The sequence below is a fragment of the Echeneis naucrates genome, chromosome 16 (assembly GCF_900963305.1).
Source record: "Echeneis naucrates chromosome 16, fEcheNa1.1, whole genome shotgun sequence".
Taxonomy (NCBI): domain Eukaryota; kingdom Metazoa; phylum Chordata; class Actinopteri; order Carangiformes; family Echeneidae; genus Echeneis; species Echeneis naucrates.
Window position 1 is genome coordinate 23,599,078 of NC_042526.1, and position 22,650 is coordinate 23,621,727.

Below are 22,650 nucleotides of genomic sequence, written 5' to 3' on the forward strand. Positions count from 1 at the left end.
AGAGAAAGTTCCCTGCTTCTTATTTGGGTTAGGAGCTACGCTAGTCACCGTGGACAAATTGAATTACTTCCTTTCTACAGATGTTTACAGTAACTTGACTGTAGACGAACTGCTCTAATGTTGCGGTTCTGACAGATCTTTTCACCTCTGTTTCCTCTGTGTTGGTCTCTGTTCATGCTGAACTTGCTTGTCAGCAGACTGTAGGAACCCAACATACAGTAGTCATCACTGATAGTGTGCCCACTGAATGGGCCGAGACAGAGCGCTCCACAGAGCATTTATATTTTCTAATGCATTACATAATTTCAAGTATTTAAAAAAAGAGATTTTTGGATGGTGGATCGGTGGTGAGAGAGAGAAGATGAGGAGAAGGAGGGAAGAGGTGGTCAATGGTTTTTAGTGAACACTACTTTCTTATACTACAGGACAGACTGGCCTCTCAAGTCCTGCTGCATGATGGGACAGAGAGCCGCTCCACATTTTCTTGACAGGTTGCCAGACTCACATCAGCCACACCGGGCTGTCTGCTGGCAGCAACTGGGCCAGTCTGATGCTGGGAACTGTGGGATTATGGAAATCTATGTGAGGCTTTTTTCATACTTCTGATCACTCTGTGTGTTTACTGTGCGAGGTGGAAGTCACCTGATGAAATATAAAGGTTATGTGTAATCATACACATTTGATACTTTCTATGGACCAAAGAATTTAATTCAGGATTGCTGCTGCCTATCTTGGCCATTACTCTCTTGTAAAAGAGATTATGGATCTCCTGGTTAAATTAAGGTTAAAAAATTACGTTTGTATTAAATGCAGTAGTGTTTAAGATTACAGAAAGCTACTATTGACACCCTCTTGATAGCCTTTTCCTTCACTGCTTTGAGTGTGGATATTTCTGCATTATTCACATTTAACTAAAAAAGAACTGGGCCAACATAGACGAGACCACACCACAACCAATTTTAGTTTAATCTTAATTTTTTAAATAGTCTTTATTTATCCCCTGGAAGAGGGTATGAACAGTTACTGCACAACGACAACAACAACAACAACAATAATCTATCTACCTAACTGTATTTTGTGTTGCGTGTGTGACGCTGCAATGCGGAAGTGTCGCCGCTGGGTGGCAGTGACGACACAACGTTGTGCAAAACTCTAAACTTTATGTGAAATAAATAAATAAATAAAAACTGCCTAAAAAAACAAAAGGAGCGTGAGACAGACGCAGAGAAGAGGAAGGAAGCGAGCAGCGGCAGCGGCTGTGACCGGCCATGAACTTTTAGCAGGTAGCTCTCCGGGAAACAAAGCGAAAGAAGACGGTCCCTCCGGCTCCGAGCGGCCGGGAGGGAAACAAGGAAGTGACCGGCTGACCGGCTGCCATTAAGTCCCCGAGCTGAAGACCTGCTGCGGAACGGAAAGTTGGACCTCCGGCTCCGGACTCAGGTGTGTTTCTGCAGCTACACCTGCAGCGTGCTGGGCCGACGAAGTTTGACTTCACCGGTGAAGGCTGCTCGGAGCGGAATGAATGAGCCGGCCGTGTAGACACGGTGTTGTGTTGTGTTGTGTTGTGTTGTGTTGTGTTGTGTTGTGTGTGTGTGTGTCCGTTCACAGAGGAAAGCCTCCCTCCCCCAGTGATGAACCGCCATGTCCTACACGGTGACTCACATTGATTCAGTTTCCATCATCAACAGTTATTACTGCTGTTGTTATTATCAGTTGGCTGCTCGGTTTCCATAAAGTCTTGTGTTTATTAGTTTCATTTAAATTACTTTGGCTTGTGTTGCAATTGCATTTAAGCTGCAAACAAATCGAAACGAAATTTAAATAGTGAACATACGAGAAAACAGGACTGCACCATCAACATGCCGTTGAACATCATCAGAAAAGGAAAGAGAAGCAGCTCCATGTTAGAAGATGAATAATAGGCATCACAACAGTATGATCAGAGTGAATGAATTAAACTGCAATCAGCCCTCCAAGAAACTGAAAAGTCTGATTTCATATGTCATATTACTATCATCACACGCAAAGTCAGATGATCACTGGTGTCAATTTTAAACAAACATATTCATTTTAATAACTTTTATGGACATCAAGCCCTAAAATTGCTGGATTGTAGGTCTCCTAGTGTCACACATTATGGTGCATAGAAGCTCAGTGTATCCGGCTGCTGTGAGTCCTACTGCGAGCGATTCTTTTGTTCTCACTGATAAATTGTGCTGCAGTTGTTGCAGTTTTACTACATTCATATATGTGTGCGTGTGTGTGTGTATGAATGCATCGTTGTTTATATTCCTGCTTAATGTTGTTGGGTTTTTCCTTTCTCTCTCTCCCTGGCATCTCTGTAGCATCTGATGCAGAAGCCCAGATTCTCCCAAGGGTCGCATTAAAGTTTTATTTTAGTGTAATGCTGAAACCAGCGCACTTGACAAAAGTTATTCATCAAAAGGCTAGAGGCAGAAGAACAGATCCATGTGTCTTTCCACGCTCAATAAGTCATCTTGTAAAGCTTTCAGTGGGCTCATCTGTTACTAAGGGTGTAAAGGAAGTCATTTACATTACATTTTCTGTACAGAAATATATAAGCATTTTTCATTCTCTGTCAAATTGAAAGTATAAAACAGTGAACAAATTTAACAACAAATGGTTCTTTTTAAATGAGAACATACCTTGGTCTAGACAGCGAAATAAAATAAAGATCAGCTAAAGTGCAGAATGTAGAAAATACTGTAAACAATAAAAAACCTCTTTGGCTTTACAATACAAGTTGAAATAAACTTGAAGTCCTACTCACATGTGTAATTCTTCAGTGTAGAAAACAGAAAAGATGATGCTAAGATGAGTTTCCAGATGGCTCTGCGTGGCTCGTCTTTGCTAACGTTAGACTGGGTCATTTTTTTTTTAGATTAGTTAACTCAAATTTGCTCAGTGTGGCTGGTCAGTGCTGCATGCTACATGCTACACGAGGTACGCTAGGATGGCGTACAACAACATACGGGGCTTTGTGATAGTGTGCAGTCACTCGGAGGAAACGAGGAGTGGTGAGCAGGTATCCTTTGCACTAGCGTGGTAATATTTTTAGTCCATGTATTTGTACCAACCTGTTCGGTACAGAACATTCAGTACGAATACATGAATATAGGTACAGTTACACCCCTGTCTGCTACAGAAGTCATGGGCCTGCAGCCAGCAAGCCGATTACAGCCTCTGATTTCAGTGATGAAAGCAGTTTGTATTTGCAAACAAAGCTAATTTGTCCAGAGCTCAGTGCATAATGAATTTATTAGCTTGTAGAAGCAGCTTCAACTGTTTTCCCAGTGCTAGCTGTGTGCTGATAACATCACCAGCATGTTATCTGACCCTTAAGGCTGATGTTTGTGTCATATGTCCATAACTTTCTAAGTTTTATTGGGTGTAATAATTAACTTTTTTTTGTAATGATTTAGTGTTGAACTCTATTTTGATAACTAACTGGTTATTTAATTATCTCCAAATTTACTGTTTGAAAATGTACTGAAAAATTGCCGTAGTGCTATTAAATTTCATAATAAGGCCCAAATCATAAACACAGTATCATTCATTATTGTTTTCCTTATCAAACCAGGCACAAAGTATAGCTGACAGTAAAACATTAAGTCATGGAAATGGGGGCAGTGAATGGGACCTATTGACCAACTCCAGCCTGTCATAAGCATGCCACCAACGTCCTGTGGCAGACAGTCTCAAAGGTTAAAAGCCATTTATTGGAGTGGTTTTGTTGATCTCCATCCCTCCGGCAATCTCTGAGGTGACTCATCTGTGGACGAAGGCCGACAGGTGACAGCTGGGGATGTTTTTAATCAGCCTCCTGATTTATTCATGGGGTATGGAGGGTTTTATTCTTCTGGAGACAAACAATACAGATGGAGAGATGAAAATGTCTTGCACGGTGATTTTATTTGTCTCATCTGTCTCCTTTTTTCTGTCCACTGTTCTGTCTGAAATTAGCCTGCCTTTATTTTCATTGCATACTCCAAACAAAAAAAAAAAAATAGCATTAGCAATCACAAGCATACACAAAACAGCACATCATGGCGTCTGTTTGTGTGGGTTTTTATGGTTGTATATGACCTCCCTCAGGGCATGAGGTCAAACAAAGAATGACCACGATGTGAGGAGTCCTTAAAGATGTTTTATGCTCTGGAGAGGTATTGAGCATCGGCAGTTTCCTCCAGGGAGAGATGTGGGCAGTTGATGATTTATTTTGAGCTGATTTGATCAAATCACTGCTTTCCCCACTGCTGAACAGCCTGTGTACTAAACAGTTAGTCTGCATGTTAAGTGCTCTCGATGATCGCATGGTAGAAGTCCACCATCACTGCTCTGCTGAGGTGATTTTTCCTCAGGACCTAACCCTAACCCTTCTGTCCAGGAGAGTGTCCGTGATGCTTATGTCGAGAAACCTTTTATGAAGAGAGGCAGGTGGTCGTTGTCCCTGGCCTTCCTGAAATCCAGAATCAGCTCTTTTGTTTTATTTTGTTTAAGCCAAGGTTGTTTGCTGAGCACGGCCTGGCCATCTTTAGACTTCATTTCGGTAGGCAGTCTTTTCCCCTCCTGAAATTAGGCCGATGACTGTTGTGTTGCCCACAAACTTGATTATGACGTTTGATTTGGAAATGGGCGTGCGGTGTATGTGTAGTATAGAGGGAGGCTTAAAACACAGCCCTTTGTGGAGACCATGCTAAGATTGAGTGTGGAGGAGAAATGAGAGCCAAATTTAACAGAGTGGGGATGGTGTGTGAGGAAGTCCAGGATCCAGGAGCAGAGATATGAGGAAAAGCAGAGATGGAGAAGTTTTCTGATTAGGATGTCCTGATGGTGTTAAATGCTGAGCTACAGATGATGAACAGCATCTGGACACATGTGTCTCTGCTCCAGGTGCTGCAGGGCTGTGTGAAGGGTGATTCTCACGGCGTCCTCCATGGACCTTTACTCTGTCTGTATGCAAACTGACGGTAAAAACATTTCTAATGTTAATCTGCCTCTGTTGGCAGCCACTGAAGGATGACATCAGCCGGGCACAGCTGATGTTGGTCTATGATGCAGAACTGTTATGCTTTCATAATGAGCCAAAACTTAGACTAGTCAGCATCAGGTGTTTGGACAGGTATATAGAGGATTAGTTTGAACAACAGTTTTGAAACTAATATTGAGGATGATATTGCCACTAAGGTTTAAAAAATCTGATAACAAATTTAATAACCACTTAACATCTAACAGTTTGATGACAAGCCTGCAAATTTGTATTTTTAAAGCATCTAGCTCTTTGTCACTTTACTCAACAAGAGCCGTCATTGTCAGTGGAAAGCACAACTGTTATCTCTTAGTTGTGTGTTTTCTACTAGTAAGCACTGTAACCAGCTGGCCTTGGCCCGTGTCGTCACTTTTTCTGACACTAATATTGAGTGTGATTATTTTGACAACCATGAAGCTACTTTAGGGCAAATGTAAATTGTTGGTCCAATAGCCAACCTATAATGGTCATACTGGTATCACCACAAGTAGACAATAGAACAGTACACAATAGAAACGTTAGTGTTACAATGATTGAAAGCTTTATTTATGAAGAGGGGTCGTGGAAAGTGTCTTAAAATAACAGTAAAAAATTAAATAGTCAGATAAAACAAGGGTGAATATAAGAATAAGGAAATGATAGCAGAAAAGCAGTAGGTAATTAAACGAAAAGAACGAAAGAATAGTAAAATATGAGACAATCGGTTAAATAAACCAATTTTCAGCTGCTATTAAAAAATGTTGGCACAGCCCACAGCTTTTATCAGTGTTGGCAGGGTTTTTAGAGTTTAATGCAAAAAAAAAAAAAAAAAGGCCCATTTTCTTTATATGTCAATGTATGAGCTCTCAGATCTTGTTCAGCCAGTCTGCTAATCGCATAAATGCAATGTAGACCGGTCCCACGGTCCCAAATCATTTAGGCCTTTGTAAACAAACAACACAAGTCTCTCCTAAATGTTACTGGACTGTAGTCTGTAATCAGACATAAATGCAGTTAAAATCTGCAGTTTCCAGAAGATAAATCTATCTGCTTCGGTTGCAAACATTGACTAAGTTTTTTTTTTTGGTCACTCAAATTATTCAGCTTTATTGTGTCAGTAATTCAACTTTACAATAGGCAAATCATCGGTAAGTAGATCATTTCTGGAGAAATGTTACAGTATACAGAGAAAAATTCCAGCAGCAGACAAAGTTGAAATGTCAGTGCACTTGAATCATGTGCAACTGAATCATAACTGTTTTTCCTCTTAAGCCAATTGTGACTCCAGCCGGGCTCATTGCTGAAAGTTATTTTAATCGTCACTCCATTTAATATAGCTGGTGTGACGTGTTTGCGTACAGGTGTTTCAACTCATCCCTGAGCTTGTTCTTGTGCAGTGTGGCTTCATGATGCTAGCAGAGTAAGGTCCGTGCTGACGGAAGGACTGAATAAACTGAAGCTCACAGCAGTTACAAATATTTATTTACAAGTTTATCTCTGTTTGTGTTCTTCCCCTTGGTGTAGAGTAGCCTGTCATCACCTCATAGGTTAGTGATGATGAGGGGTCTTTGGGTCACGTAGCTGGCCCATGGCACCCAACACCAGTGCCTTGGCTCCAACCCCCACTTCCCATCTGCCCCTCAGCCCACAGAGCAGTTATTTTTGGGTACCAAGGTTAGGCTGGGTTCCATTGAGGTATGTCCTAGCAGAAAGTCCAGGACACGGGAGGACGGAGTCGGCTCTGACACAGGCAGATCATGTAACATAGCCAAAGAACTAAGAGTTGTAGAGACTTAAAAAAGTTCTTGCAGTCATTCAAAGATTGCGTGGAGTGTGCAATTGGTTTCTGGTCCGTCTTGAAAGGACATCTGTTTCTGGAGCTTTTTCCCTTCGAGTCAGCTGTAAGTTCTAGATGGTGGTGGTGTAGTTTGAAGGGGGGAGCGGCTGTTGGACCGTACTCATGAGAGGCACAAGAAGTGTCTTTGGCTGTGTTTCATGTTTGTGGACTTGTTGTTGTACAGTAGTGAGTTTCTGTGCCCACCTTGGCTACGTTTCTCTTACAGACTTTGGCACAGCACAGATAATGACATAACAACGTTGTTTCTTTATTGTGTAACATGGATCGGATCACAAATAAGCAGTGACCACATACACAGTCACCATATAAATGCAGTGGGATTTTTATAATTCTGACCATTGTTCAGCCTCACAAATTATTTCACCCTGGATCTTTTGATTTCTTACAGCATCTGTTTCAGCTTTGTTGTGTGTGCGATGATTATACAGAAACTACTGTGTAATATTTCAGTTATTTTGGAAATCATTTCAAGGACTTCAAAGCCAATAGAAACAGGACAGTTGTTCTAGGGATTAGATGAACGCTTGCAGGGATTATAGTACAAAAAGATACATTTTCATTAAATTTGACGTGTTAATATCTTATTTGTACAGTGACACTGGTTTTATCCATATTTCCTAAAGCTTGTGCGTTGTATGCATGTTTATTAAGTTGATGTGGGACAACACATGAAGAAGTATATCCTCCACTGTGCATTGGTTTATTTGTTTTATTTTATGTATAACTTTTTTTATACAGTGATTATGAGATGTGACAATGAGCAACAGTGTAGTTAAATCCCTAATGTTACTTTTTTCTCAGATTTTCACAAAAGCAAAGGCAGTGCGGTTGCCTCATAGTAATGTTAAGTGTTGTGGGTTTGATTCCCCGGCCCAGGACCTTTTTGTGTGGAGTTTGCATGTTCTTCCCCGAGGACTCTAAATTGCCCGTATGCGTGAATGATTGTTTGTCTTTGTCTGGTGGCCCTGCGATTGACTGACGATCTGTCCAGGGTGTACCCCGCCCTCACCAGGAATGTTGGCTCCAGCACGCCCTGAGACCCTTACAGATAAGCAGTATAAAATGAGAGATTGAGTGAGAATTTTAAGAAAAGCACTGAATGAAATAATCAGCACTAAGGAACAGAAAGATGGCTAGCCTCAGTAAATAATGCTGAAATGATATTAGAAAGCAGAAGCCCTAAAGCAGGAATAGTTTTTGGATGGAGTAATTGATTACAAGGCATCATTAAGTTCATGTCCTGAGATATGAGAGTTACACAGCTCTAGAGACACCTCACATGAAGCTCAACTCTCAACCTCTTTTCCTTTAGCCAACTCGCTAAAATCTGGTTTCTGATGGCTGCAGTTAAGATGAGACAGTGAGACATTTATCCATTTTCAAAACTAATCTTTCTTCATCTGTCTGTCTGTGTGTGTGTGTGTGTGTGTGTGCACACTCTGTAATGGTGTGTGATTGTGTGTGTCCTCAGTCTGACCAGACAAGAAACCTCAACTGGCAGTGGAAAAGGGGCCAATAGGCTTTACCTGAGGAGTCACCTGCCTGTTTACTCCCACTAGCTTTGTACAAGTCACTGGCCTTGCACAGACTCATTCGAAGTCAACAGCCCATTTCTTCACAGAATAAGAAGGGGGACCCTCCACTAGCTGTCAGCATGATTTCAGGGACCTTTTGAGACAGAGGGAGGAGGTGACTGAACAAAGACAGATGTCTGTCCCCACAAACTTATCCATCATACAGAATCTTTGTAATAACTAGGAAGCAGGAAGCAATTATCAGCCAATGATCAGCCTTTGATTTCGTTATGGTCTGCACACGACAATCATTGTGATTTTTGACCAATCTACAGATCATTTTTCCATGAAATGTTTAGATGTTTATAAAATGGAAGTAAAAAGCAGCAAAAAAAACCCAGAAGAATGTCTTCAAATGACAACGAAACTGTTTGTTTGCTGTCATGTAACAGTTCTAGATGAAATTTGAACCACTGTTACCCAGATGGGAAATGGAAAACCATCATGTATTAATAATGTATTGCGCTATATCATACATTATATTAACGTATTACAACATAAAATTCAGGTTGGATCCTAAGTGTGTGTCGTTAAATGTACAGGACACAATAGAGACAGAGTGTGGCTCCTCTTCAGGCACTGTCGCCATGGAAACACAAAACAAAAGCATGGAAAATGTGTTTACTCAGCAGCAGGCAGAAGATGATGTTGAGTTTAATGCTAAAACTGCACAGTGGAAACTGTTTACTCTTAGATCAGGATTTAATTTAAGGATTTGTCACTGTTTTAGTCTCCTGAATAATCCCTGCATTTCTTGAAGGGTTTGTAAGTGTATATAGAGTATCGCCGATTCAATAAAAAAAAAAAAATCCTAAAATTACTCATTATATTTTATATTTCAAGAATGGTTCAGTGGGCTGAGGGTTACCACTCTTGCCTCACAGTAAGAGTGTTCTGTGTTCGAACCCCGGGGTCCATGTTTCATCCCACAGTGCAGAAACATGTTGTGTTCATTTTAGACTCTAAATGAGTGTGAATAGTTGTTTATCTCTATATGCCAGCCCTGTGAGAGACAGGCCATGGTGAGCCTTTGTCCAATGACAACTGGAATTGGTTGCAGTACTCATATGATCCTTCAAGGATGGCCAGTGTAGGTGGTGATTGGATGGATACTTCACATTTCACTACAATGGAAACATTTAAAAATCAACAGATGTCTTCTGTTGTGATGTTGATGTTAAAACCCTGGTGTTTATTTCACAAATGGGGATTTTAAAACTACAACACCAGCATTGTTGTTATCCAGATATCTATGTAAGTGAGTTAGCAGAGATGTAACTTCTCTGTAACTAGTCGATGGAAAGGCCAGCTCTAGTTTAACTTTTCATCCGTTGTATATCTTAACAGCATTCTTGTAAAGGAAGTGTTTGAAACTTTTTGCTGAAACTGTCTCTGTTTTCTTTTTTTTTTTTTTTTTCCTTGACCAAGGTAGGAAACATGGTGGCCAGAAGTTGACTGTGGAGTCTGCAGACCAGGACATGTTTTCTCTCAGTGCCAGACCTCCTCTGTCCTGACACAGGGAGTTTTTACAACCAGTATCTTGACTCATCTACCTCAACACACGTGGACTCCGCTCCCTCTGTGTAGGATATCCACTACACATTTTCTACCTCAGCACACATTGTACCATCACGTAGCTGTTATCAGTCAACTCAGAAACGCCAACAGACCCTTGACATTGTCATTGCGACTCTCAGCTGTCAGTCACCCAGCAGTAGTGCAACAATTGACATTGTTTGTCCTTGATTCACCACCACAGTCACTATTTCATGCTGTGCTGGGAGTGGTCACCTGAAGCAGTCATGTTGCGTATGAACCTGTGATGTCCAAACCCTGCAAAGGAACAGGGCCAGAAGAAGGACAGGATAGGGGTGACGGAGATATTGCTCTGTTTGTGGTAGGCTGTGAAGATGACGAGCAAAATATGGGTGAAGTAGAGCCTGGCATGAAGTGCGAGATGTTTCGTGAAGAAGAAATGGAGGATGATGAAGATGAGTCGGTAAGTTACAGGTACACATAGTCTGAGTGAAAGTTTTCCTTGTGTCAGTGTGTGTAATGAGCTGCACCTTGTACCTTTATGTATCAGTAGACTGATTTCAGTGGTGATATTATCAGTTATTAATTCCCTGAATGAAACTTTTTTCATTCGCAGTGCACATGGTGGAAAGGCTCAAACAAGTCACACTTAACCTAGATTTTTTTTCTTCTTCTTCTTTAGAGGTTTAGCTTTATAAATATCAGTCATACTTTTCCAGTCACTGCGTTTCATGGAAAAAGAGCTAATTTTGGAACACAACAGGCAGCTACATTATTGGCCATCTTTTGGGAGAGGGACGTGAACAGGCATGGAAATTTTAAAGAGGAAAGTTTTATTTGGAATTTGATAGCGGAAAAAATGGAAACAGAAATATACAAAGGTTGGCATGAGAACAAGCAAACAACTGGAAGGCCTCTGTTCTCTTGTGTGATCCTGTAGCTATAAAAGGACTTAATTGTGGTGCAGTGTTGGTGTGCTCACTCTGTCTTTTGTCTCTGTGTCTGTAATTGATGTTCTATATGTAGAGAGTTCGCACATTTACTGTTCCTGCAGGAGAAGTGGCATAGACCTAAGATCGGACGAACACAAAAACTGATTCAACATATTTCATGTTCAGCTCCTGCAGGATTTTTTGCATATTCTTTTGCATTTCATTTGCAAATTGCTCTTAATTGCTCTTATACAATAAGTAACACCTAAAAAGTGGATTTGATTTGACTTGATTCAAATTTTGGCCCCAGTAAGGATACGACAAGTTGATCAACAATGTAGCAAGGCTAACAGTCATGGACCTTGTTGTACATAAAGAACATGCCGTGTCCCCAAATAAATGGGAGACTTAAATATAACAGGAAACCCAATTAATAATGGACCATTTTAAATTCACTATATATAAGTGACATCCCACTCTTCATCCACAGGGTTTAATATGACGTCGGTCCACCCTTTGCAGCTATAACAGCTTCAGCTCTTCTGGAAAGGCTTTCCACAAGGTGTTGTAGTGATTTTGACCATTCTTCCAGAAGCACATTGGTGAGGTCACACACTGTCCAAAACCTCTGAACTGCATACCAAGAGATTTTGGACAACTCCATACTCCCAATTTTGTGGGAACAGTTTGCGGAGGGCTCCTTCCTGTTCCAACGTGACTGAGTGCAAGTCCACAAAGCAAGATCCATAAAGACATGGATGAGAATGATTGGTGTGGATGAACTAGACTGGCCTGCACAGAGTCCTGACCTCAACCCAATAGAACACCTAGAGACTGAGAGCCAGGCCTTCTCGTCCAACATCAGTGTGTGACCTCACCAATGTGCTTCTGGAAGAATGGTCAAAAACACAACACCTTGTGGAAAGCCTTCCCAGAAGAGCTGAAGCTGTTATAGCTGCAAAGGGTGGACCGACGTCATATTAAACCCTGTGGATGAAGAGTGGGATGTTACTTAAGTTCATATGAGAGTCAAAGCAGGTGAGTGAATACTTGTGGCAATAAAGTGAATTTGAAATGATCCATTACTTACTTGGGAGTCCTGATATGTGAAGTCTCCCATTTATCTGGGGACACAGCATGTTCTTCTTTATCCATAATTTCTTCATTTCACCTGTCCCCTCCACCAGCCATCAGAGCGACAGATTGTGGTTGGCATTTGTGCCATGATGAAGAAGTCGAAGTCCAAGCCTATGACTCAGATCCTCGAGCGCCTTTGTAAGTTTGACTACATTGACGTGGTCATCTTTCCAGAGGAGGTTATCCTGGAGGAACCGGTGGAGAAATGGCCACTCTGTGATTGCCTCATCTCCTTCCACTCCAAAGGTAAAGCCTGAAAATGAAGGTTTTCTGACCTTGTCAATATGCCCATATAATATAAGTATGTTTGTGTAGGTTTTTTGCCATCCAGGGCAAAGTTCTCAGAAGATGTTGACTCAACCAACTTCTTTTAGTTTCTTGAAGATATTTGTGTCTCGTCCAAGAGACTTGATCAGTTCCTCTCTTGTTCTTTCTGTGACTCTGGAAGGGGAGATATATGACAATATTTCACACACTTGGCCAAATGGCTGAGACATAAAGATATGAGGTGATACTAGTACTATAATCTCTATAAGCAATTAGCAAGTTACTGTTTTAACCACCTCTACCACTCTAGAAACTAGTGCACTGAAGTGAACCACCATTATAGCCAACTAAATATCAAAACAAGTATTTAAATCCTTCTTAACTGCAGTTCATTGTAAATGCTGGTAATGGTATGGTAATGGTAAATGCTGTTGAGTCCTGATTGTTGAACATGCTGTTCGGGCTGATGCACTTTTTTGTCCTTGTGATTCTTTTTCAGGTTTTCCCCTGGACAAAGCTGTAGAGTACACCAAGCTCAGGAATCCTCTGTTAATCAATGATCTCAACATGCAGTATTTCATTCAGGATAGGTATGTTAATTAGTAAAACAAATAAACAGCCTAAAAATATAAGACATATAAAGCAATACGATCTTCATTAGAACTAACTCACTAATAGCTCGTAGTTAAGTTTCATAGTTTTTTTTCTCAACAAGCATGTATATAATAAGTTTAACTCCACATAGTCATGTCCAAATGTTCTTAAATTGTAGAACATTTCAGTAAAGTTTTGTGATAGCACAGAAACAAATTCTGTATATTTTGACTGAGTTGATCAGACTATTACAACTGGAATTAAAAAAATAAATGGTATGGAAATTTCAGGTTTTTATTTATTTATTTACCTTTTCAGTTCAATCCGAGGAAATTAGAAATTGTAAGCTGACATTGGTGCAGCTAAAACTTGGAGCTCCTCAGGGATCTATTCTCAGCCCCTTACTCTTCTTTTTTCTATAATTAGGAACCCCTGAGTCGGTCACCATTCTGTGCTGATGATACAGTGCTATTTTCCCTCTTAATAACCACAGTTACCAGCTAAACAATTTCTATGCATGGCAGATACTAATAACTGCCAAATTGCACAAACTGTTTTCTTTTGAGGGGTTTGTTATTGTTTTATTTTCCCTTTTCAAACAAACTGGTTTGCACTTCAGTACTTCCGGTCAAAAATGCAGTCATTTGATGGCTGTTAGACATGAAGTTTCACATGCCTTTATAGACCTTATTCTAGCTTTACTACTTAAAAGTAGCAATACAGGGCTCACAAGCTCAACAGTCACACTCATTCTATTGTATTATTATTATCCTACTTGGAGGTTTTATAACAGTTGTTTGATTCCTTTGATTCAGGAGGGAGGTGTACCGGATCCTACAAGAAGAGGGCATTGACCTACCTCGTTATGCTGTGTTAAACCGAGATCCTGACAATCCTGAAGGTCTGCTGAAGGCTTTGCTTATGTTAAATAAGATCTTATGTGAACATGAGTGATATCAGAATATATAACCAAAGGAACATAATTATTTCCAGTTTTCATTGTAAGTGCTTTAATGCAAGTCTTTCATTGAGTAAGCTAAGATAAATTTAAATGACTTTTTTTTTTATCTCTATTTTTATGTTGCTTACTTTGGCCAGCTGCCTTTTGGAAAGTAGTTAGTGAGTCTTATTAGATGTGTGATGGCTTTGCATGTAGGAACCCAAAGAGGAAGGTGAAGGAAGATGAAGGAAGATGAAGGTGAAGGGTTGGGTTGAAGGTGAAGATGAAGGCTGAGGAAGATGATACCGGTTTATTGAAGAAAAGAACAGATGGGAGGGGGACATCCAAGGTCCGAGGGCAGAGTGGAAATCCAGGAGAGTGCACTGGGTATTGAGGGAAAAGTCCAACAAGGGACAAGACTTCTGGGAGTAGAGTGCTGGCTTTACAGGCTGGCAAGAGACGAGGAGTGAGCACGCTGAGTAGGGTACAATACTCTGGCGCAAAGGCTGCTGTCTGCAGCAGTCTTAAACCTGGCTGAGTTGCAAAGCAGCAGCAGGTGAGGGTGAACCACCTCAGAGCTGTGGGGGAAGGGAGCAGCTTCTGAAAAAAGGTGAAGGTGACAGCACACAGCCAACACAGGAAGCACAGTGGATGCATTAGCCTTATTTTAAATCTTCACTGTTGCTTACTGGTGTAGCTTATATTAAATTAAAGGAAAAGCATTAGACATCAGCTGGGAAATCAGAAGTTGTGATTTCACATTTTGATACAATGTAACGTATCTGTGCATTTTCTTGTCTTGACTATCTAAAGGATTGCTTACTAAGTTTTTGTCCATATTCAGAGTGTAACCTTGTGGAAGGGGAGGACCATGTCGAGGTGAATGGGGAGGGGTTCCCTAAACCCTTTGTGGAGAAACCTGTGTGTGCTGAGGACCACAATGTCTACATCTATTATCCAACGTCTGCTGGAGGAGGCAGCCAGAGACTGTTTAGAAAGGTCAGTAACAAAATGTTCAGTCATTGGCTGATCATCGCTGAGCTCACACTGACTCCTGAACTGTCCCAAACACCAGTGAATGGAATGCTGATTTAATGCCACTTTCTTATGTTTTACTGCTTTTCAATGACAAAAAGAAATCTCTTGGAGCTGGAGCTAATCCCAGCCAATGCTCGGGGCAAGAGTTGCGTACACCCTTGACACACTTGAGAACATGCAACTCCACATAGAAAGGCCCCAGGCCCAGGAAAAGAACCCATGACAGGAATAACCACTATGCTGCTGCCCTGAAGGTTGGTTAATGAGGTGAAATTCAAATGACCTTTTTCATTTTCTTTCTGTCATGGCTGTAGATTGGAAGTCGTAGTAGCGTATACTCTCCAGAAAGCAGCGTACGGAAGACTGGATCATACATCTATGAGGAGTTCATGCCCACAGATGGCACTGATGTGAAGGTATTACTCACTTGACTGTGGATGGAAGTGTTTAATAAGACTGAGTCGCACAGACACATTTCTTATGTTATCTCAGGTTTACACTGTGGGTCCAGACTATGCTCATGCTGAAGCCAGAAAGTCGCCTGCTCTGGATGGAAAGGTTGAGCGAGACAGTGAGGGGAAGGAGATCCGCTACCCCGTCATGCTTACTGCCATGGAGAAATTGGTGGCCCGCAAGGTCTGCCTGGCCTTCAAGGTAAACTTCAGTCATCATGTAGCAAACACAGTTTTCATTCATAAGCGTGTGATTCTACTGATATTCGTAACATTGCGTGCCATTGGAAGTATTGGAAGCACTCCACAAGGTAATTTTTTATGTGCTGTAAACACAAACATGCATCATCTGGAGAAATAGAAAGACGCCTTTACGCCAGTTACAGAAACACACAGTTGTGGTGACTCTGGGTTGACAAACTGTTGATATTTACTTATTTTACTTGCAAACTAAACAAAGCATGTCATTACTTAAATATACCAGCTAAATCTCTGAACATTAAGATTGGTGTATGGGATAGCTTTGAAGAGACGGACAGTATGAGCTCAATTGGAAAGTGTTCCAGATAAACAAATAGTTCTATCTAAAATAAACGCCTGTGACTGAATAACAGTCATCCACTTAGAATTATCACAACTCTGCCATTTTACTCAGCTGCTATAAAAGCAATTATCGAAAGTTAATTACGCACACGATGTTACCTCTGTGTACGTATGATCTCAACCTCTTTAGGAAATAAAGAATAAAATATACAAACCTTATTCATGGTGAGATTTTTGTATTGCAAAATCATCTGTTCATGTCAAAGTGTTCACTTCATCCAAAACGCTAATTATAGCTGTGCGCTCTAGAGTTCATCCCTCCAGATCATGCATCTGTGTTTTCTGTAATGCTGTTACCTCTGGCTGATTAAAAACAGACAGCGTTGTGTTTTCCCTGGTTCTAACTAAACATGTGCAGTATCTGCTAATCCTCTAAAAGCACCTAAATCCAGTTTGCCTGTGATTTTTAGCAAACGGTGTGCGGCTTTGACCTGCTTCGAGCCAATGGCCATTCCTTTGTCTGCGACGTTAACGGTTTCAGCTTCGTCAAGAACTCCATGAAATACTATGACGACTGTGCCAAAGTCCTGGGGTAGGTAACTCCAGCTAATGCACTGACGTAACTTTTCTTTTGCGTGAACACTTCAATCACTTCATGTATCAACCTGCAAATGGCTTGGAAATGTCTGCTGGCTGCCTGTCGTCCTGATGGGCAACATTTTAGTCACTGTTTCAAACTCGTAATGTTGTCTGAGGGCAGAACAACAAAAAACTGTAAATGAAGGCAGCTTCATTGTGAACTCAGCCGTAATAAAATACTGTATGTCTGAGTACAGAGAGGAGGGGAGAAAACGATGTCTGAATAGAGCTGACACTCTGCTGAATGCAAAAATGACACAATAATGTAATAAATGACAGTTATGGACAGTTAAGGAAGGCAGTTAAAGCACCTGCTTTAGCTGCCTTCCTTTGAGAGTCCCACTGTTGTGAATATAATATCTGAGGAAGGATTCGAGGATAATATGTGCAGAGTTGAAAGTTAAAGATCATGCCAGTTTTTTTTTTTTTTTTTTTGACCTTTTAAATGTGATAGCTCCCTTTAGTGGATAAAGTAACATTTTATATCCTGTTCTATTGTCATAACCGCCAGCTGGTAATTCGAATCTTGTTGCTGCTTCAAAGTAAATGCACCTTAAAGTTGTTATGTTGTAACTTATTCACTGCTCCTGACATCTCGGTGGATCCTGCTGTCAGCTTTGCATCTCAATTTGTTTTTGATTTATCACCTCATCTTCCAGGCACAGTAACCGAAGCTTTATGACTGCACACTTGTAAATTTCTCTCCAGTAATTTACACAAGCACAAACATAACTCTTAGTTCTAATGCTCAGCTTTCAAAGACCACACAGGATTACTTTTTAACCTGATATCTTAATGATTTTCAGTGTTTGATAGATTTACTACCTTTCTGTCTTTGCCAGGAACATGGTAATGAGGGAATTAGCCCCCCAGTTGCACATCCCCTGGTCCATACCCATGGAGGCTGAAGATATCCCCATAGTCCCCACAACCTCAGGAACCATGTATGTACTGAAACATATTGGTCAAATGACTGCTGTGTACACACTAGTTGTATGGCGCTATTCAATACCTTCAAAATCCTGAAAATGTGAATGACCGGACATGAGTGTGTTTGAAATAATAAAATAATGAATTAAAGATGAGAGTACTAGTAAGATCAACATTACCAACAAATTGGAGTCACTAATTTCAAGTTAACAATCCTGTTAATTCTCATTTAGGCATTATTTTATCCCTAAAGTCAAACCTTTAAAATTTACCCAGAAATTATACAATTTCCTCTGGAACAAAAATTTGGGACAAGGAGGAGTGAGCCTTTGCATTTTGACAAAGAGTAATTTGTGATGACTGACCCACTGACCTCAGGGCACACTGAAATCTCATCTGTCTCACTGGTGTTGGTTACACTCTTGATGGTGAGCAGTGTGTTTATCAGGGTTTCTGAGGTGAGCGGTGAAACACTAATAAGAATCAGCTGCATTTTAATCATGTTACAATCCTCCCTAACTCTAATTTCTACAGGATGGAGCTGCGATGTGTTATTGCCATTATCCGCCATGGGGATCGTACGCCAAAGCAAAAGATGAAAATGGAGGTTCGACATCCTCTGTGAGTCTCCTCCACTGGCTAAAACTTACTAAATGCATCACCCATTTTACTTGGCACAGCTTGAACTTGATCTGTTCTAAGATAGTGACATTTCCCCACATTATAAGGGATTTAAAACAGTGCAGATGACCTCAGTCCTTCAGTTTTAACGAGCTTTTATTTTCATTTAACATTTCCCTCATCCAGTCTCACCTGGTTTTGCGAAATAACTCTTTCTTTGTCACAGATTCTTTGAGTTGTTTGAGAAGTATGGAGGCTATAAGTCAGGAAAGCTAAAGTTAAAAAAGCCAAAACAACTGCAGGTGAGTTTTGTGTCTCTTTCTCCTCACTCTCTCTCCCCTGCTTGTCTCTCTCTGGTTTTTGGCAGATTATGAGTGAAAACTTTTACAGTTTCATTCATGGAGCTTAGGGAGTAGCAACATGTTCCTAGACAGGGTACAGTAATGTTTACATATCCATAATTATTACAGAACACAAACCATAATTTCCTTGTTGTTTAAATATTTAGATTTAACCGTCTGAGTCCTGTCATCATCCATCCTATTAAAAAAATATTGAAGCTGTTGTCTTCAGTCAGGATATTTGCAGTGGTCTCGGCATGTGTTTAGTCTGGAAAGTGAAATTAAAGATAAAAAGCAAATTAAGGATAACTGCCTTAATGTCTCCAGGAAGTGCTGGATATCGCCCGCCTGCTACTTGATGAACTGGGTCAGCACAATGACTGTGAGATTGAGGAGAAAAAATCTAAACTGGAGCAACTCAAGACCGTCCTAGAAATGTGAGCGACACCTTGACATTGGCTATGCAGTCTGTTACAAATGCACACATACATCATTAGTCATTATCTTCCTGTTCCATCAGCCACCCACCCTCATCTGTGATTCACAATGCCACCATAGCTTCATCTTCCCACACTCCACCAGGGTTCAGTCATCCTTCTCACGCTCATATCCAGACACGTTTACTATGATACGCTCCCTCTCTCCCGTGACTCTAACTTTGCTTTATCTTTTCTTTCCCTCTTCTATCCCTCTCTGCTCTCTTCTTCTCTCCAAAAGGGAATCCAGCTTGAATGATACTCAGTACGCATCCTCTTGTTTCTCATTTTAGAGGATGAGGTTTTACCACCCTCCTTTCTTTAGTCCTCTTAGACTGAATGTTCAAAATATTAGGAATGCCTAATACAGCAAATACCAAATGGCACAAATATGGATATGAACTGAGTGAAGAGGGTGGTTTATTCATAGTTTGTGCAACATTAGAAATCTGAGGTGATATTTATAAGGTATTCCCAATGTTTTGGACACTGAATGTTTAATTTCCATTAACATTGATTCATCTGTAGCCGTTAACACCAGACACATACACAGTAAAATGTCTTTGATGATTTCACTGTGTTTCTGAGCGTGCCGTGCCACTTCATCTGCATGCCCTCCTCAAAACGTATCAACTCGACTCTGCAGCTTCTAACTTCTTCCTTCTTCATCAGCATTTAGACTAATTGTGGTGATTTGCTGGTGCTCTTCTCCACAAAGATAACTAAATAATCTGGGTGTCCCATCAGAATGAAAAGGTTTCACAGGAATCACAGGAGGAGGAGGGGAGGCATTTCATGACTTGAATGGGTACAACAGAACTAAAACTAGAATAAATCATAAAAGTTATCCACGTCAATGAAACATCTTGAGTTTAACAGCGCACAAGCAGATCAATGGGAGAGGTTTAGGTTTTCAATTTAGATTTTTGCAGTAGGACTTTTTATATTCGTCAGTCCAGTGCATTTGATAGAAAAATAGAAAATGATATTTGCCATCAAAACAGAGATGCACAGTGTTCATATTGGCCTATATTTGCTTTAAATTGACCATTGGGCCTTTTTTGAAAGTCAAAATTCGTTGGAGAAATAATAATAATGTAAATAAATTGATTATTTAGTGAAAAAAATAGTACACTTCACCTTCATTTATGTTGAATTGGTGTCCAGTTGTATTAAAATCATAGTTCTCTCCTTTAAAAAGTGACTGGAGTGAAATGACTTTGGCTCTATACTACTATACATTTACTTTAAATGTGTTTGTGGTTTTAAAAATCAAAAAACCTATCAATGTAGTTTTACATCTCCTCTATCCAGCCTCACATTTGGTTTTAAGTACCAATTGGTCATTCAGCAAAGAGGAGAGGCTCTTAGACTCTTCTGATTGCTAGGCTGTTTTTTTGAGGGACTACATGAAAATCTAGCAGAATTCAGACAAAAAGGTGGTATAATGGGTCCAGGTGGACAGGGCTTGAGACAAAGCTGAAGGTGGTGACTGCTTTGCCATCAGGAAGTTACAGACCTGATGGCTGATTTTAAGGCTAACTTTCTGAATACAGGCTGTGAGCATTTCCCTCTGGACTGAGCACTTTGATCATTTAACTTTATCATACTTTCATAGTAAAATAGAGGAGAATTACCTGAAAAAATTAGGCCTACATTTATACTGTAAGGTACCTTTGACTGGTTTTAATTAATTTGTCATTCTCACACTTGCCACTCAGTGGCTAGCAGACAAAATAAAATTTCAGGCTTGTTAACATCACTGTAATAAACTTCTTGCATCAGCCAAACCAACAGAAAACAGCATCCTAATGCAGTAAGCCGCAGCTCAAACACTCTGGCTTTCTGCCAGAGTTATTTATGCTAGTTGTGCGTCTATTATCATGTGGCTTTTTGATCAGCTGCTCAGCTGCCTGTCTTATTACAGAACACTTTGAGGTCCGCACGTTGTGCAAATTCTTACTACAGCACGACAAAGTGGGCTAGTGGAGGCTCTTCATATGTGGGCAAAGACCGGGTTAAAAGACTTAAAAAGGTTGTTATGTTCTTCTGTTGTCTGTTTTTATTGGTGTATCAGTTTTGAACTATTGGAACACAGTCTGTGTTCATTTCTGTTTTTCTGTCTATGTGCACACCAAAATGTGTTGTGTCTGCTTTGTATGTGTGTCTATCCCAAAACAGGTACGGTCATTTCTCAGGTATAAACAGGAAAGTCCAGCTGACCTACCTTCGTAATGGACAACCTAAAGCCTCCAGTGAAGAAGAAGGTACAAACACATACACAAAACCGCTGTTTATGTTTATGGTAGCATTGTGTTTTTGGATTGAAACAGACAAAACGCAGGTAAGCAGACAACACAAATAGGATTAGATCAAAGAACCACAGTAAACAAGTGAAACAGTTATTAAGATTGTTTAAAATTCATGTTTTGGTGAAAGCAGTTTGTACTGAGAGAAATAGAACGTGGGGCAAGTGGACATAGACTGTGGGTCTGAACAGTGAAGCCGGCGCATTGGGGCGACTCTGCTGGAGCAAGAAGTCAGATAGTACTGAGCTGTTGTTTCACTAGCTCAGTTAACATTTTTCTCTATTAGTTTTTGGTCTCAGTCTCTAGTTTCAAGTCTTCAATGCAACATGATGATATTTTTTTTTAAATGGTGGTCCCAGAGTCAAACAATCAAGATAGAGTACAGAACCGGTGAGATCCACACCTCACTCCTTCTCACACATTCTCCTATAATTATGGATTCTTCTGGCATCAAAAGGTTTCATGACCAAAATAAAAACTAGAGACTTCAAAACAGTAGTTCACAAACTAGTTGGGGATTTCAGCAGTTTGAGAGAGACAAGGTCAGGCTTTTGATGCAGCTAAAGATTAACAAGATGCTGACATGAAAATTTAAATAATAAAAAAGTCAAATATTTTAGTAAATGGAATATGCTAAATCAGGTAATAAAGAAGCATTTTATATTACTGGATTCACAGTTGATGGAAATTACTGAAGAGCAAACCTGAGCATGTGTCATTAGCCAACACACTGAAACGGGTGTCTAAAAGTCGCTCAGCTTTCAGCTTTTTCTTCCTGGGGCACCCAAGCTCACAATTTCAGCAAAAAAGGAGGAGATATTTAGTTTATTGATGTGAAATGTAGGTACTTCAGTCATTTGAGGTCTTTAAATTTAGCTGGTAAACAAACGGCATCTGTGCTTACACCACTTACCACCTGAAAGCTTGGAGCCATTTGAAAGTTCAGCTCAGCATTTTTGTGCAGTGATTACTGACATGAGTAACACAACTGTTGCTCCTGCTGTTTTCCAGACTCTAAGAAAGACGGCCCTTCTCTGCTGTTGGTGTTGAAGTGGGGTGGAGAGCTGACACCTGCAGGCCGGGTTCAGGCTGAGGAGTTGGGCAGGGCTTTCCGCTGCATGTACCCTGGAGGCCAAGGTACCAACCACCCATGCCCAGACACACACACCAGCTATTTCAAGCACTCACATGGTTTTTCTGTTTCTTTCTTTCTTTGTTTTATGGCTCTGATGAAAACTAATTTCCGTGGTGAAAATTTCTTTCCTGTATGCTTGTTGCTCTAAACCACTAATCAATGCAGATATGTGTTTTAAGAGACAGAACTGATAGTTTCCCCTCTTGTGGACCATTCCTAACATTCTCAAATTAATTTATCAAATTTCCTGATTTTCCATGTTTAAAAAACGCTTTTAGATAGAGATAGCTTTGGGTGTA

General features: G+C 40.4%; 1 protein-coding gene across 8 annotated transcripts in view; it reads left to right on the top strand.

Moving 5' to 3' along the window:
• The first annotated feature begins 1,216 nt into the window (after positions 1-1,216).
• Positions 1,217-22,650, top strand: part of ppip5k1b (diphosphoinositol pentakisphosphate kinase 1b) — a 48,137-nt gene continuing 26,703 nt past the window's right edge. For all 8 annotated transcript variants that reach the window (XR_003841732.1, XM_029521988.1, XM_029521989.1 and 5 more), the window contains exons 1-15: positions 1,217-1,440; positions 9,890-10,460; positions 12,117-12,312; positions 12,833-12,923; positions 13,743-13,828; positions 14,712-14,866; positions 15,220-15,321; positions 15,398-15,559; positions 16,371-16,492; positions 17,382-17,483; positions 18,004-18,090; positions 18,317-18,392; positions 18,759-18,868; positions 21,089-21,174; positions 22,228-22,353. Coding sequence is in view for 7 of the 8 variants with exons in the window: in XM_029521988.1 (XP_029377848.1) it covers positions 10,284-10,460; positions 12,117-12,312; positions 12,833-12,923; positions 13,743-13,828; positions 14,712-14,866; positions 15,220-15,321; positions 15,398-15,559; positions 16,371-16,492; positions 17,382-17,483; positions 18,004-18,090; positions 18,317-18,392; positions 18,759-18,868; positions 21,089-21,174; positions 22,228-22,353 (1,678 nt within the window). In the remaining variant the exon portion in view is untranslated. The remainder of the gene's footprint in view (positions 1,441-9,889; positions 10,461-12,116; positions 12,313-12,832; positions 12,924-13,742; positions 13,829-14,711; positions 14,867-15,219; positions 15,322-15,397; positions 15,560-16,370; positions 16,493-17,381; positions 17,484-18,003; positions 18,091-18,316; positions 18,393-18,758; positions 18,869-21,088; positions 21,175-22,227; positions 22,354-22,650) is intronic.